The 18,568-nt window shown below is 39.1% G+C and overlaps 1 protein-coding gene across 1 annotated transcript in view; it reads left to right on the top strand.

Annotated features, from left to right (window-relative positions):
* Positions 1-18,354, top strand: part of LOC136863611 (neurotrimin) — a 532,585-nt gene extending 514,231 nt beyond the window's left edge. The window contains exons 8-9 of the mRNA XM_067139981.2: positions 10,906-11,016; positions 17,838-18,354. Of these exons, the coding sequence (XP_066996082.1) occupies positions 10,906-11,016; positions 17,838-17,941 (215 nt within the window). The 3' untranslated portion in view covers positions 17,942-18,354. The remainder of the gene's footprint in view (positions 1-10,905; positions 11,017-17,837) is intronic.
* The last annotated feature ends 214 nt before the right edge of the window (positions 18,355-18,568 follow it).

The following is an 18,568-nucleotide window of genomic DNA, read 5'->3' as shown; positions in this document are numbered from 1 at the left end:
AAGTAGTGCCATATATTTCTGCTGTGCCAAAACCGCGAATGAGACAATGTTCTTCCTATCCATTATTTCCCTTAAGACTAATCACGCCTCCCAGCTACTTATTGATACACGGTCCAAGAGAACAATTTACGTTGAGTTCATTTTCCTATGCACGTGTGTAAAGGAAAATGAACCTTGTTGAACCGTACTGTAGGAACGTATGTTTGCGTGGCATATTGACCGCTCCTAGAATATAATATATTTAACTTTCATTTTAATATACACGTGCACATAGGGAAATTAACTCAACGAAAATTGTTCTGATGGACTGCACATCAATATGTGGCTGGGATGCGGGACCAGTCTTAGGGGAAATAACGGATAGGGAAACCATTGTCACATTTGGCGGTTCTCGCACAGCAGTGACGATATATGAACGTGTAATTCCTGCAACGGAACGCACAGCTCCACAAACCATCTCACTTCCTGTAACGGCAACAGTTCTTCCAAAATGTAGCTCTTTATAAGATCGGGATTGATCTGCATTAATTAGCAGCTTGTGCTCTAAAATAGAATGCCGCATGTCATTAACAATTTCTTCGGTCTCACCGAGCTCGATAGCTGCAGTCGCTTAAGTGCGGCCAGTATCCAGTATTCGGGAGATAGTAGTTTCGAACCCCACTGTCGGCAGCCCTGAAAATGGTTTCCCGTGGTTTCCCATTTTCACACCAGGCAAATGCTGGGGCTGTACCTTAATTAAGGCCACGTCCGCTTCCTTCCCATTCCTAGCCCTTCCTTGTCCCATCGTCGCCATAAGACCTATCTGTATCGGTGCGACATAAAGCAACTGGCAAAAAAAAATTCTTCGGTCTTTTTACTTATGACAGAATCTTCGAAAGAAATTCTTTACATGCATTTACATGTAATTTTACGAGAAACTACATTATTCCTTCTCTTGAATTTTATAAACCTCGTTTTGGACGATTTATGTAATATAGTGTTGTTTATGTCAACATGTTTCTTAATATTCATCGCCTAGATTCTTAACATTCGGTCCTGGATAATTGAATGTTCTTGTTTTCGGCATGGAAAGATCGCATACCCATTTGTTTATTTTCCTCGCAACAGACCTCGGCTGTGCCTGCGAGGGTTTGGGTTGTCTTCTCAAATTTCTGCAAAACCGTTTTATCCCCCTTTTCTGTGCCATCTAAGATATACATTTAACACGAGGCGGTATGTTAATTGCCAATCCAGGAAGGGACGGCTGGGGTGGGTCATTTCCTCTTGACTGCTTTGTGCATATTTTGTAGGCATCAGCCATGTCATTTTCAGTGAATTTTGTTCCCTCCTTTCTTCTTAGTGATGGCACATTTTCTGGAAATAAATAATCATTGCCATGACTTCTCAATTAACCTTCCAAGGTATATATAGTGTGATTCAGCCACCTTTTCCAATGTAGTTTTATGCAACCCGCAATATTTTTTCTGTCCTGAAAACATCTACCCTGCCGGTATGCTCAGACAACACAACCGGATATCTTGGTATTTACCGCCTCAACATAATAGGACGCCGTAATGTTACACTCGTATTAAACACTGGAAGACATGCGTGTGCCTTGTAGATCACATGAAGATGACAACGCCGGCGAAAGACTAAACTGATATTGTAACCGCAGTAAAAATATTACTTGCTATAAGCTGCCTACTGTGCCATACGGAACCGTAGTGTAGTTGGTAAAGGCATGGGGGGCTTGCGTGCCAGGATGGAGGTTCGAGTCTTGCGCAGAGAATGCAATTTTCTTAAATATTCGTTAATACGTAGCGCACGCAACGTAAGTTCAATACCCGCTTTCATGCAAATTGTGTGTGAATGAATGTCTTTGTGACCCTAAGAATGGCCAATTAGTTAGCAGGCCGATCACATACAGACTGGAAATAATAGGAGCACAACTGCCCTGAAAATGTTTTATCATAGCAAATGTTCGATGTGTTGACTGTTTTGGTCCATGCATAATCGGGCACGGTGTTCAATAGATCGTCTTGCGCTCTGAAGCATTCCAGATATAATTGCTCGGTAGGCGTCCGTGATGAGTTGCCGGAGCTGGTCGGAGTTTCCCAGCGCTTGAGTGTAAACGACGTTCTTCAAATGTCGTCACAAGGAGAAGTATAATAGCGTTAAATCCGGTGATCGGGATGGCCAAGAAATAGGGCCTCCCTGTCCTATCCATGTCCCTGCCAGTCTTTCGTTCAGATGGTTACGAACAGCCAAAGTCGAATGTGGTGAACCTCCATCCCGCTGCAAACACATTGTCAAACGATCGTGCAAGGGCACATCATCCAGCAGCAGTGGGCGGTCCTGACGCAGAAAAGTGCAGGTAGCGTGGGCCCGCCCAATGACTCTCGTAGAAATAAGGTCGAATCAGGCAATTCCACAAGACTCCATACCAAGTATTCACTCCCCATCGTACTTGATGGGCCGCCTGTCGCATCCAGTGAGGATTGTCGGACTCCAATAACGCATGTTTTGGTGATTGACGTTCTCATTATTGTGGAAGCGCGATTCGTCCGAGAACAAGATATGCGATACGAATGCTGCATCGTTGTCTATCCTGCTGAAGAAATAGTTCGTCCTCCTCTGGCTTTTATCTCCCGATATATGACGCAATCATCGGCAAACAGGCACACTTCCGATTTTATCGACAACCAAATATTTCATAGAATGATGCGGAAAACGGCATATATGCCTTTTTGGGTACCATGACATGTCCTTTAGCATAGTATTGAACGGTTACAGTAGTTGGTAAAGGCGTGGTGGAACAGGATTGCATTTCAAGTGGGTGGTTCGAGTCCGGAGCGAAGATTACAATTTTTCTAAATATTTGTTTAGTACATACCGCACGCAATGTAAGTTAAATACCCGCTTCCATGAAAATTGTGTGCGAATGAATGTGTTTGTGGCCCTAAGAAGGGCCGATTAGTTAGCAGGCCGGTATCATACACACCGGAAATAACAGGAACCCAACCGCCCTGACAACGTTTCATCGTAGCAAATGATCAATATCATGACCGTTTTGGTTTATGCACATTCGGGCCCGGTGTCCAGTAGATCGTCTTGCGCGCTGAAGCATTCCAGTTGTAATTGCTCGGTAGGCGTCCGTGATGAGTTGACGGAGCTGATCAGGGTTTTCCGGCGCTTGAGTGTAAACGACGTTCTTCAAATTTCCCCCAAGAAGAAGTCCAACGGCGTTAAATACGATGATCTGGCGGGCCAAGAGACAGGGCAACCTCGTCCTACCCATTTTCCTGGAAGTTCCTCGTTCAGATGGTTACGGACGGTCAAAGTCGAATGTGGTGGACCTCCATTCTGCTGCAACCACATCGTCAAACGATCTTGCAAAGGCACATCATTGAACAGCACTGGGTGGTCCTGCCGCAGAAATTTCAGATAGCGTGGGCCCGCCCAATGGCCCTCGAAGAAATAAGGTCCAATCAGGCGATTCCCCAAGATTCCACACCAAATATTCACTCCCCATCGTAGTTGATGGGCCGCCTCTCGCACCCAGTTAGGATTGTCTGGATTCCATTAGTACATGTTGTGGCGATAGACGTTCCCATTATTGTGGAAACGCGATTCGTCCGAGAACAAGATATGCGATACGAACGCTGTATCATTGTCCAGCCTGCCAATAGCAACGGACAGAATTCCATTCGAGTTTCAAAATCCCCCCATGGAGCTCCTGGTGTAGCTCCAGATGGTATGGGTGAAATTTATGTTCATGCAGAATTTGCCAGATGGACGACCTGTCGTTCAATCGTCCTTGTACCGATGTGTGGATTATTACGAGCTACCTCTAGAACGCCTCTTCTGTTTCATCCGATGTAACGGGTTTATCGGGGACTGGTGGCTGGTTGGAAATCACACCTGTTATCTTTAGGGGTCTTTCAACACGGCGGAATATCGTAACAGCTGAGTGTCGCCTGGCGGGATACCGTTCCAGGTACTGATGTAGTGCCTCGCACGCGTTTTGTCTTGCTTCCCTGTAAATGAGGAGCATGTCAAGGTATATTTCTGTGGAGGAAAATGCCGAATGACAGCAGAGATTACAGTTCATTCAGGCCCTAACCAGTGGAGTATGCACAGGGTTCAAGATGAATAACGGCAACATCCTACTGTTTGAATGTGGTAAATGTGGGCCCGTGTTTACGTATTCAAACATCACACCGATGCACAAATATTTGAAAGATGCATGATTCGAACCGCTAATGGCACATTCCGTCGATTGCTACGCGAACACCTAACCACATCCGCTGCGCTACACTCCTGGTAGTACGACGAGAGCAGAGTACATAGGCCATCCGGTTCTGTGATTAAAGATTAATTACTGCACTGTTGCCTAGGTTTTTATGCATTAATTGCCCTCTTCGTTACACCCAGTCACGAGGCACGACATATTAACATAGTTACATGTCAATCGGACGTTGCTACATGATTGCAAGGTGTCATGTTTTGCGAACGGATGATACAACATTCCGCTAGGGTTCAGAATCGTGTGCAAAATGTGCTCACTGAACATTAGTACCGTACAGTACGCCTGCAGGGGAATAGCACCCCTATAACCATGTGCACGTTAGTTGGGCTGCAGCAAACGATATTGGAAGGGACTGCTGAATCACAGTCCATATACATAGATACATATACATACATACTATCTGCGCACCTTTTCTGGATAGATTTACACCCTACTGCCGAATTGGTCGACCTAGGCAATCTTCGAGATTCGTACTGGCAACCTTTGAAACACAAACTATGAATCGCTTATGCATCGCTGTGCGACATCTGGCGTACACTTTACATACTAGTACTGTTGTTATTTACACAGCAAAGCCAAACTATATAATTCACTCTAGGAATAAGATTCGCATCGAGAAATGTTATATAATATTATATAATGTGTGTGTGACACACTTGTTGGCTTAAGATAACAAAGGTTTAGCAAAATTCATATCGATCGATCATATTATCAATTCAATTCAGATTTCACTTCCTTTCGGTTGGCAGTACTACTGGAACCGGAATTGCTCCCTCCTTACTCCTCAAACCCGTACACAAATCTATCGATAAAAAGTGCGCAGATAGTACTTATTGAATGATTAGTCCGAGGTGCACTGTTTAAGAGGGTTCCGTAGTAACTTCGTTTATCACTCGGCTCAGACCACCTGCCGTACCATGCTTGAGGTAGTATGTATCACTAACGCTTAAGAAGCCTTTCTAAGTACCTCACTGCACTGCAGCCTTAAGGTCTGCACACACCAACGCGGAACGTGGGAAGCCGGAACAGTAGCGGGAGCGAAACCTACAATCCCGCAGTCGCTGCGAAGTTCGTTCAATACATTACGTCCTTCATGGCTAGCTGTTTGAGGAAGTTCGTGATGATTTCCTCACGTTCAGTTGCTTCAAGGAGTGAATGTAGCAAGCGGTGCCGATACTTTATTTTGTTACGTTAAGGGGCAAAAATAAAGCACGAATTCCATCACATACTAGTTCATGTTCATCTGGATGTGGCCCTGCGTTGAAAACTGCTTTAATAGGCAGACTTGGTCTCAGTAGAGAGGACCCACAGTACGTTGAAGTGGCGGAAATGCGCAGGGAAAGAAATGCTGTAGAAAAAATCATTTTAAATTTACGAATATAAAAAGGGTTTTCATATATTTCTTTTTTATACTTCTCCTTTCGTTATCATGAAATTCCTGGTTTCGTTATAATTTCTTCCAATGTATTTCTTTCATATAATTGCTCGTCGTTAGGTAATATATGTTTTCATTTAACGTCGTTCCAATTGTATTCTGAGAATATATATCCACCGGGATATATCACAATTCAAATTTATTTAATAATAACAATAATAATAATAATAATAATACATAACAGCAGTGTATAGATAGTTTTAGTATACATCTTACATCTATCTGGAAGTTTACGAACGGGGAAATGTGTGCAAAAATAAGTCACAAACAGTGATAATTAAAGAATTGATACAACCAGGTATACGCAGTTATTTTCCTATTTCATGGCATATCATGCTGTATTATGTCTTCCTTATATTCTTGTAAACTTCATTACTCATGTCGTCAAGCATTGGATGTTTCTTAACGCACTCTGTCAACAGCTCAGTCACCATTGCTACTGTCACAATTAATGCGGGATGCGGGAAACGCTGCATGCTGCGGACTGAAAACGGTTCGCAGCAATCCCGCCATGTAGACGGGAGAGTGACGCACCGGTGTGAATGGATTTCACATCCCGCTGTACTGATAATACTTCGCGACGGGATTGTTCCCGCTCCCGCATCCCGCATTGGTGCGCAGACTTTTACATATCACTTCACTGCGGTTTCAGGACGCATTCTGCACGTGTAATGTGTAAGATGCAATCATTTCATCACTGCACTGCAGCTGTACACATAATTTTACTGCGGTTTCATGTGATGATGACGATTATGCTTATTGTTTAAAGGGGTCTAACATCTAGGTCATCGGACCACTGCGTTTCCAGGACGTTTGCATGCGTAATGTGCGAGAAACAATTCTAGAAACAACACTGCAACTTAAGGCATTATGCATGCTTTTGTTGTATAAAAAACATTCTGCGCACAAGAAGCGAACGTTTCACACTGAAAAATATTTTAAAGTTTGTAAGGAAAGCCCTAAGTTTTTCATCATTTAACACTCAGCTGGTGAGACGAGGATTTAATAACATTTTAACTGACGTTCGGTCTGAGAGACTCCCTAGAGTAAATTTCAAATTGTGGAATATTAGTATAAGTTTCCATGAGCAAGGTATTATCACTGGGTTTAGCATGCATTGTAGGGAACGGTTTAGTGGATGATTCGACATAGAGTGATTTCTGACTGAAAAATTGTTAACATTTCATATTTGTTCTCATCAAATAAAAATTAAACCATGCATAAATGAATAAATGCCAGATTTTTGCATAATATGGCATGATAAATGAAAATTTACTGAGTAAATTTCTTTTATCATAACTGATTAAAAAATTGACACGTTCGTCATCGCACTGACGTGGAGTCAGTGAGACTCCTACACTATTTCATGCATTAATATTTCGGTTCCACATTATCTGTCAATAATGACCAGATGAGTGGTTGCTTAAGACGATGACAGAGGAAGATGCCAGCAAGAACAAGGATGTAAAGGTATGAACGGAAGCCATTTACAAGAATAAAAGTATTTTTAATTATCTTGCGAATCACGAGGTGTAATTTGTATAAGATACGTTAATTGAACCGGTGATTGAAGACGGCATTCTAAGCAAATATCTTCCAAAAATTCACTCGCATATTAATTAGTGTATGAGAAAATATATCACAGAACTTCGATCAATATTTTCGAGAACTTCTGGAAACAAAACATCAACACATCTGTGATTTTCCCAAGTCGCCCTCCCCACCAAGGCTGCGCAATATTCTAGGCTAATGTGTGTCGAGGTCAGAGCACTGTGACCTGCAGACGTGTACGAGATCTGAGTACAGGCGAATTGGCTTTATCATGTGATGGAATGTGTGATACAACTTTAATTTACAGTGAGGCAACGGTGGGACGAATGTATTAAAAACGTTTGCCCTATTGAAGACATCCAAGTGATCGGGCTATAAACGCTCCTCTGCAGATACTTCGGGATACTGGACAACTACATCCTAGATCTAAGGAAAGGGGTCTTCACGGCAACAACTTGTATTGACGTTGTGGAAGGACATTTTATACTTGGTCGACAATGATCAGGCAAGTTCGGTGTGCCTCACTATGTTGTACGTCGAACACTTAGGCAACAGGTGTTGTATCCGTACCGTGAACAACGTGGTCAACACTTTTGAAAAAACGTTCTTCCCCGGAGGCAGGAATTCTGTTAGTGGGTTCTGAGTAACGACTCATAAGACATTTCCATACCAGAAAATTTCCCTGTGACGAATCTTATTACACACGAATAGGTATACTGAATTTTCATCGCACTCTTCTCTGGAGTGTAGAAAATCCCCAATATTTCTTCTAGAATTGTACGGGACATAATTATTTGCCCTTTTGTACTCTAACGCCCTTTGACAGGAGAACGCTAGAAGTAATTTCTCGTGGATATGAAGCTGTGGATAATATTGCTTTGAATATATATAGATAGGACATGTATTTCTTACATGATCAATTATGTGATAATAAAATTAGACCTCCTAAATTGATAAAAAATTATAATTGTTCTTACATAAATATGTGTCAATATCCGCTTACCCATTACTAGACCATTCAGCCAATGAGTCGGACTAAATTACGAATAATATTATACAGTAAATTTTATGACTGTTTCTTTGATAGCGTTCATATTTAGGATTCGTTTTGACTAATCTTGATTTATACTACGTACATTTCAAAATTTCGAAATTTTTAAGAGAACCAAGTTATTTTGAGTTTCTCTCCTATTTCACGTGGAATGACCCATACACAAATAACTAGAAAAATATAAACCAGCACGTTTCGCAAGTATGAAATCAGCTCAAGTACGTTACTTATGATAGTAAATAACTTTTTAGGTTAATATCGCGCATGCAAAGTCTACATTGTATATAAATCTAGCATTAATTTATAATCAGATTTAATTTAGGATGGTTAGATATCAGTCGTCCGCCTCTGTGGTGTAGTGGTTAGTGTGATCAGCTGCCACCCCCGGAGGCCCGGGTTCGATTCCCGGCTCTGCCACGAGATTTGAAAAGTGGTACGAAGGCTGGAACGGGGTCCACTCAGCATCGGGAGGTCAAATGAGTAGAGGTGGGTTCGATTCCCACTTCGGCCATCCTGGAAGTGGTTTTCCGTGGTTTCTCACTTCTCCACGCAAATGCCGGGATAGTACCTAACTTAAGGCCACGGCCGCTTCCTTCTCTCTTCCTTGTCTATCCCATCTAATCTTCCCATCCCCTCACAAGGCCCCTGTTCAGCATAGCAGGTGAGGGCGCCTGGGCGAGGCACTGGTCATTCTCCCCAGTTGTATCCCCCGACCCAATGTCTCACGCTACAGGACACTGCCCTTGAGGCGGTAGAGGCTGAGTCCGAGGGAAAAACCAAACCTGGAGGGTAATCAGATTAAGTAAGTCAGTTAGTAAGTAGGTAGATATCAATCATGTATGGAGAACCTTCTTCATTCATTATGCTTTTCGAAATTTTAGGTTTAACGTACTATTTTGCCGTATTTGCGAAAAGCTCCTAATATGTATCTGCACAATTTTCCTACGAGAATACTAGCTTTCTTAAGAATACTGTTTTTACTTTCTTCCTCCTGTAACCTTAAAGTATTCCGTTATAAAATGGAAATAATCGAGTGTAAAAACCCCCCCGCATAACTGTTCAAGTGCGTAAGAAGGATTATAATCATGAAAAGAAGACCTTTGTCATCAGTGAAATACATGTGTTGAATATTGAACGAAATGTTACCCTTGTCCCTGATCATATGCCATTCCGCGATGGTCCTAGAAATATGAAAATGAAAACGGGACAGTTACTTGTTGCTTCAAGTTACAGCATTGGTAAATGAGTGGTATAAATGTTATAATCAGTTCTATGCTTCCTTAACATATCATTCTAAATCGACCTTAATAACCGTAATTCGGGTTAGCTGAGTATTAAGTTGAAAAACCTCCATGGTTAATTATGAGATTTTGTTGGGGTGGATTTACTACCGAGTTGATCTGGTTCTATTTACACCAAGAACAGAATCATCTTCATGTGTGCAATGAAAATGAACTACAAGCAGGACAGTTAGACATGCCCATAGTAACATTAAAAGTTGTGAATAGTACCAAGGTTAATGGGTAGATAGAATCATTATTTTCAGGCTGAACCCGTTGGAATTCAATTGAATTCTAAGTCCTAGGTTCAGGAATGAATATTTTTGGCACTTTAAAACTGTTGTGTGCAGCGTTTCTACGTTTAGCTAGCAGTGGTTAGACACAAACGTACCGATCGAAGGATGAAATACCTATTATATTACAGAGAACTTCAGTCCAGTACTGCTGAAATGTAGCGCTGTTAGAGCACCTGTTTAAACACTACGTTTATTGTCCTATGGCACGCTGGCACTATTTGTAGTTTTAAACTGAAAAATGATCGTGCTAGAGACATTGCAACGTACAGCTGGCGACGGATGAATACAGACTGGAGTAAATAAACAGTAACACACTTCTGAAGTCTCTCCTTGACCTTTGTTAATCATAATACTGGACGCGAGGCGAATAGGAAACTGGCGTATTTAAAAATTAAATAGAAGGATATTTTTGTATGGTGTTAAATCAATTCTAGGAGTAAAAGTTCTCTGTCAAACACTTCATCCGTAATGTAATGTTCTCGAGATGCAAGCAATTGTAAAGCATTTTTCGCACAATCTACCTTGTACCGTTTACATTCACTTCTGAGGCATTTATGTTTCTTAAAAACATTACAATTGCTCCAGGATTGGAGATGGCGGTTTCGAACCCCACTGTCGGCAGCCCTGAAGATGGTTTTCCGTGGTTTTCCATTTTTACACTAGGCAAATGCAGGAGCTGTACCTTAATTAACACCAAGGGCGCCTCCTTTCCACTCCTAAGCTTTTCCTATCCCATCGTCGCCCTAAGACTTGTCTATGTCGGTGCGACGTAAAGCAAATAGTAAAAAAATTCTTATGTTGTCATAAAATTTCTACCTGTAATATTTTCAGGGCGTGTTTTGTTAATTTCATACAGTTCATTAAACTGCTTAAATTTCGTAAAAGCTGTTATCATCATACTAGAAGACATTTCACAAATAATCAAATATCCAAATATAATTTTAACACAATTGCTGTTGTTTAAACTTTCTGAAGTGCTGAAGGTTTTGTATTCTATGTTTCAGGTGCAAAATATCAGTCGAATCTCAATGAAATCGATAAGTCTGAACAGAAGTCATCCCCAGATGCTACCGGAAAAGGAGTACATTACGAATGGCCACAAGCCGATAGCGGTTGTAAGTATGGTGCATCCAGATTAACGTTTATTTTCTTAAATTATTTTATTCCACTTGTCAATTCAACCTCAGAAATGTTCCGTAAGTTATTATAACGAAATTTGAAAGCACGTGCATACGAAAAATATACACCAAGTAAACCTAACTCGATCATTAAATAGACTACCAGATGTTATGTGACTGTATAGCACATCGTATATATTGCGTAAGCAAAGAGCTTAAAATGCAGTGCGCATTTCTGTTAATAAATGTACAGTTCGGGAAATGTCACCCTAAGAAGAAATGGAGAGGCTTTTCGAATCGTGTGTTAACGAAGGAGTTGGACAATTTTCGAGGTGTAAATCAGATCGCAAAAGAAGAAGCAATGAACAGAGTTGGAGAAAAGAGAACAATAACGTGGAATAATGTGATCAGAAGAAAGCACTAGTCGACAGAACACATAATGGGATATCTGGGACTATTTCACTTAGTTCTTGAGGTAATGAATGGGGGATATAATCGTAGAGGAACGGAAGTCATGAATACGCCATATAGGGCGTAGACTCTAATACACATGAGGTACAATTATTAGATAATGGTTAGCACAGGACAGAATGGCAAGAAGTGCTTCAACAAACCATTCCGCGGACAAATGATCGGGAGAATAAGAACCGTTCTTGCTTCAGTAGAAGGCTATTCAAATACGTAAAATTCAATATTCCTCGATGTATTGCAGCTCTTTTCAGGCACCCCCTCACCAGAAGAGATACGATGCAAGTAGCCTACCTCTTAAAACACATACCAGTGCTCCTGCCAATCAAACCTTTAATCGAACACAGGCCTTTGAGGACGGCAGCTAATAGCGCTAAACATTACACTACGAGGTGGAGGAAAAAAATATTGTCAGCCAACATCCAATTAATGTCTTTGAAGTAGCCAAGCTGAGTATTTAATGATCCCTTGATCATATTATAGCACTTGCAGGTAATATCATGTGCGTATAAACTACGTTCTAGAAAATATATCTCTAAAGTGAATAGTAGCTAGGATGATAAACATCAAGAAATAAATTCGAGCAACATATACCCTCACTGATATTCGTACTCGGACTTATATTCTCGCTTTCGTCCATGCTATACACATTGTGATAAGTAATTTTGACGGCACATAGCAAATACTGTAGACAACGAAAGCTATTTGTTCTACGTCCCTATGACTGCTGATAGTAGGCTTATTAAAGGACTTAAGACTAGCAGCATATTACACACAAAGGATTTCTATATTTCTAAATTGTAACTCTTAAATGCTGGCAGTTTTGCTGAGATTCTATCCTTCATCCTCGAGCACGGGGAATGAGTGCCGGCCCAACAATATTGTTCAGCCGGCACGGCTGGTGTCTGTTAGTCACTCCGAAACCGTGCGTGAATTCAGCATTTCTTACTTTGAAGACATTCCTACGCTTACCGCAAGTGCTTGGACAGACAAATGCTATGTTCACAGGGATACGTATCAGTGTTGTCCACGTTTCATTGAAGCGGTGCTTGATATTCAGCCATGAAAGCATGAAAATCATCGTTCCACTATAGCTGACATTACTTACGAGACTATGAGAAATAAGGTCAGAATGTTAAAATATAAAATAAGCTTATGTTGAACAATTGAGAATGATATTTGCAAGAAACTAATTTTTAAGGGGTTTATTTATAAAATTCTTGATATCCCGAGGAGGGTAAATAAACAACGGTAATAAATTTGTTGTGTTCCACCGAGAATCTAATCCTCCTTCCTTACAAATGTATTTTCAAGAATTTCAAGGTTTGTCAAGTTCTTAAAAATCACTGATTTTATGATTTATTGTTAACAAACAACATCGAAGTCACGAACTGAATTTATTGCTCACAGTCATGTAGTCACCGGAAGAAAATGATTATGGGTTTCATCAATAGCGAAAGTAAGCAATGTCCGAAGCTTATCTTGTGAATGGAATTTACTGCATTTATTAGTCTTGAGTTCATGAGGAGCATGGTTTTTTAAAAACCTAGATATTATTTCAGCTGAATTCGTGATCTCGTTGCAACGCTTGCTCCACATTGAGTACCATTTAAATACGATTACTGCGGAGTATCTCGCAGACGTTCCATTGGGTGTTGATTGACTCTGTATGTCGTATGGTGATGGATTGTGGGGTGTTAAGTGTGCTGGCTGGCGGTCCCTAAAATGGATTAGCTAACACATTCAAACAGTTTTAAGGTGAAATAAGACATCAGTTGGGCTCAGATATTATTGGTTATTCGAGGAAAGAACTTCGAACTTCAAAGTCAGGGCTACTTTTTGGGAAGCTGCTGTCTTAACAAAAACCTTGTTAACTGATTTGATGATCTATTCTTAACAAAAAACATCGAAGTCATAGATGTAATATTGGCAGAAATTTTTCTACACTTCATATGCACAATCAATCGATATTAATCTCCTTAATATTCTGAGTAAATGTGACAAGTGGAATATGTAACTGAGAAATATATTTTCTTTTTAGTGACATTTAAAGAAAGAAATCATTTATGCACTTATGGGTAATCCAAGTACCTATAGTTTTATGGTAAATTATTGTTAAAGTATTCTAACTCATTTTCATTTGTGTAAATTTCACATTAACCGTGGAGGTTTTATAACTTAAGTAACTTATATACTTTATGACTATCTTTAAGCAAAAGAGTGAAACCACGAATAGCTGATCACGAACGTATTCGTTCTTTTGGAAATCATAATACTTGGGTTATTCTCCAGAAGCTGTATTTCGCAATATTTTTGTGATTACCGAAAATTGTTTACGATTTCGGGGGTTATAATTGATTAAATTAAAATTAGCTGTAACCTTACAGAGGATTGGGGTCTTACGCATTTCGTGGAACAGAGAGGTATTGTAAGGTATTGCTTAAATCCTTGACGAGGAGAGATTTTGTTTTCATGTATTTCTGGTATTTTAAGTCCCTGTGAGTAATTTTATTGTCATAACGAAGATCCTGAGCCTAGCTTAAAAGTAAATTAATCTTATAATAAGGCACGCTTAAAATTCCTCCACGTTGGATAATATGTATACTGTTATAAAAATGCTGTGGTTCGAAGGAAGGTGAAACATAATACACAATACCCCTTCAACGAGATCGTCCGTGTGCATAAGTTGTGAGAACAGAACGTGGACTTCACTTAAGAGTAACTATGAAACATTTTCCAAGAATTTGTTTTGGAACTTCCTTGAAAGATCTTTGCACAATGTTTACTAATTGAACTGGCCGGATTTATGTGAAATACATAGAAGAAAAATCAATAAATTGCTTCTCTCCTACATTGTTGAATCATCGTGTAGCTACATATTGTATAATGCAAGAAATGAAGTTTAAAGAAATTTGTTTCCGACTTTGTACTTATTTAGCCAATGCATTGTGGAAGAGGAATATGACCACAAATTCAACAAAGTCTTCTAAAGCAGTTTTGATGTGAATATGACGCGTTTCTCTGCTTCAAGATATTACATTACTTTAAAGGTAGTAACAGTTCTAACCACCACTGATGTAAATGGGCAAAGCCAATAAATGCTTATTAAATATGGGACAAGATTACAGATGAGAAAATAAGAGGAAAATTGTAGTCTTCTTCGAGAAATCGAAAAAAAGCTTCGTTGTGGTTTTCTATGTACGGTAGATTATGTTTCGATAATTCAGGTGTTGACAATAAATATATTTCTTCAAAGGAATACGTGAACATCAAGGTAAAGGTGAGCTTCTTCTACAGTAACAGACATTAAGTAGGAAGCAATTCCATTTCGCAAATGGAAGGGGAAAACTATAATGATGAAAATAGAAGATAGCTCAAGTTTTCTTTTGAATGCACAAATTTAAAACAGCTACATTTGCCTTCAAGATAGTCGTCACATAGAGCTTAATTGAACTTCTTCAACGAATAATGTTTCGTGTTAATTTGCTTAGAGTTCTTATATTTTACTTCAAAATTTTCCGTGAAGAACTGTTCAGATTAATAATGTATGAGAATAATGACAGGTAGTGTTTTGTGTAATAGGTCATCCGTTACTTGGAGACATTACAGTCTCTAGTTAAGCTACGATATCTTCCAATACCAATCAATACGCTTAATCGAAGTGTGAGTTGTGCCGTCATTGTGGAACAACTTTACCTCATGGGAATAAAAATCCGAGTTGCGTGTGGTCAGTGCGTGAAATAAACAATCAGAAGGTGATGGAATGTAATTAAGTTGTGAGGTCCCGTGTGTAAAACTGGACGAAATAACTGAAGTAACTTTACGAAAAATAGTATTTGTCTGTATTGTACACTACTGATTCATATTTACTTATAAATGGTTTACTCAAGGATACTTCCGAGGTAATTCTGAGGTCTCAACAAGTAAATGATAAAATAAGAGAAAATGCTTTAGGAAAGCAAGTCATTCATATTTTCAATTCTAGATCTTACGTTACGAAAATTGAAGAGGATAGGTATTGCTGGAAGACTCCACGAAGAAAACTCGAAGAATCTGGGAATAGAAATGAAGGGATGAATCACGAGGATACTTGTTAATATATAGTTAATAAACCAGTATACCACATTTAAAGAGAGATTTATAATGGATCCTACCACTTCAAATCTTACGAATGATTTGATAATTCAGTGCAATATATTTTGACTATATTTCACAGAAATCGTTATTTTATAACATCTCCAATGTAAACCGAAATGTTTTATTTCATACATATTCCATTCAACTTGAGTTCTTCATTTCAAGTAAAATATTTTTCACTCGTATGATGGGCTTCCAGTTACAGTTCAAATTTATGAAGTGAAAAGTGGAAGAATGAGCAAAATTAAACATTAGGAAAAGCAAGAGGAGAACAATGCAGGAATTTTGACTCTGTCATTGGAACATAAGTTAATTCTAAATTTGTAATTTAGGACGCACGTCTATCATTGTTGATAACTTCATTCCGAGCAAAATTAAGGAGCGTGAAATTACTTAGTACTTTAAATCACGCTTGATACACCATACGTCTTCCAATAAGAACATTTCAAGGTAATTCAACTAGTTAAATATTCCTGAAAATATATTAAATCTTCACTTACTATCAGAACTAAGCTTAAATGCATTATTATTCCAGGACAGTGGACAGTATCTAAATACTTGGTGGGAGTATGATTCTACAAGAGGAAATACATTCCATTCATAACAATATATTTAATCTGCTACACTTAGGGGTACCTAACCGATGGATATACAGGCAAATAATGCGAAAATCTATCATGAGAAATGCCCAAAATCGAATAAATAACTCCAAGTGGATATTTTCAATCCCTTCCAAGGTATATATTATGAGTTAGTACCAAGTCAGCTCTTACAAACTATGTAAACAACTACGGCATTTAAGCTTCGAACCCAGTTAACAGGATGTACGGCCTGAAGTTATTCAAGTGTTTCATTACACAGCAGAAATGAATGTGAGGAAACTGTTGATGGAAATTGATGTGGAGAAGTTGGACGTCATTTGCCTCAGAGGAAATTCGTTACATTAATATGAAAGTATAGCTGAAATATTGTACTCACTCTGTAGACTGTCCTCCATTGAAGCAACACATTCCAGTTTTGAGGCTGAAATATGCTACTGTACGTAAAGAAATTTCGTTCATATTATAATTCTCGACGATCTGTGGATATAAGTACTGCAATAACAGTTTCACACTAACATCGAGCGATAATAATAAAGGAGTATGAAATAAACCCCGAAATATATAGTATACGATAAAATGAAGATAGTTTAAATTATGTCCAAATAGTCGTCAATTTAAAGTCAAGGATGGATGAATTGTTGAATTTTTGATTTCTCTTCGCAAATAACTCAAGACCGATATTCCCTTTTAAAAAATGTGAACCGGTCCAAGATGTAGCGTTGTTTCTTGGACCCCTCCTTCATGCATTAAATTATAAAAGGTAACGTGAAGATTACATTCTATTAGGACCAAGTAGGACTACCTCAATGTTTTGTAAAGTGATATAAGGTTCATATTCCAGATCATTGATAAAGATATTCGATAAATGGTGAGGAAAGTACATCAGAAGTTATCAGTTACACACAAATGAGTTCTGCGGTAATTCGTAACACCATTACATCTCTGAAGAGTAAACGAATGCATACTAAAATCTGTGAAAATTCAAAGATGGAATTAACTTTGCTGGTGGTTGTCGTTACTGATTTCCCCTATCGAATGTCGATTTATTCGCACACATACAGAAGTTCTGGGTACAGAAGAAACTAGAGACGAAATATACTGGTTTCATTCGTTCCTGCTTTCCATTACAATACTTCAACGTGAAATTATTTCGAGCTTCCCCTTCTATCAATTTTCGCTTCCTGCTCTTTTCCGATTTCCATTTTCTCTTATATCTCTCTCTCCTCGGCCTCAGCCGTCAACAGAATTTAAAATAGCTCTTGCCTCTGGGATGAAGTAATATTCAGATAGACTGCAAGTCGTGATGGGGAGAGATAAAATATATGTTCGTATTATTTCACTGGGAATTAATATGCAGCAATAATATGAATCCATGAAATGCATAGGATAAGTATGCTAAGGTTATTCCTCAGACATCCTGTTGAATGTAATTCTACTTATCAGATAGAATAACAATTTGATTGTGGCTGGCATAATGTAACAATGCGAAATGTTTTGATAGAAAGAACAAATATAGAGGCTCTTCGTGGTTGAACTCCATTTACAAAAGTGTGTGGCCCTCTTCTGCTCTTAATATGTTAACGGTGTAACAAATGTGTTGGGGCTTTGCAGCTGGTGGTGCTCACGGCATCCTACCTCGAGGGAGTGGTCCAGTTTCCTTCACTCTGCGTTTTGCAGCCTATGTCATCGTACTGACCAGTGTTCTCGGAAGATAAATCTCCATGCTCACTAGCACGAGACGTATTGTCGACTATGCTACTGCATGGCCCATTCTGTCACTTACCTACAAACGCAAATGAGAAAAATCAGACTTGTCGTCTATAAAGTAATTTATATGACATTCCGTAAGGACTGAATCGATACGTGTCCACATAAAATCACGATTCATGCTCATCCTATTCACAATGGCCAAATATTTACGACATTTTCAAATGTATGAAGTGGATTCCTGTGATGCATTGTGCAGAAGATACGTGACGAGACCAAACAGAATCTCAATCATTATGACGTAAATGGAAAACTGCGAGATGACAGTCACCGGCGTGCCAATGGAACTGCATAGAATAGAATTAGATTCAATTATACATTTTTCCATAAAGGAAGTAGTTTAATATTTTAATTACTATAATTTCTTGGGTCTATCAATAAGTTGTGTTCTATCCTTTGAAAAGGTCGCATCAAAACTCAACTGTGTGTAATAATGTAATACACACTATCTTAAAATCTGCTATAAATACAGTATTTCATTTTAAACTCCGGACGTACTGCAAATTATAAGCCATTTTTAGGTAAAATCATACTTAAAGTAAACGTGCATCCTTTCTTTGTGGCACACATGATTT

This window comes from Anabrus simplex, chromosome 2 (genome assembly GCF_040414725.1).
Source record: "Anabrus simplex isolate iqAnaSimp1 chromosome 2, ASM4041472v1, whole genome shotgun sequence".
NCBI classification, from domain to species: Eukaryota; Metazoa; Arthropoda; class Insecta; order Orthoptera; family Tettigoniidae; genus Anabrus; species Anabrus simplex.
Note: the sequence above shows the minus strand (reverse complement) of the source record. Positions and strands in the feature narration are given on the sequence as shown.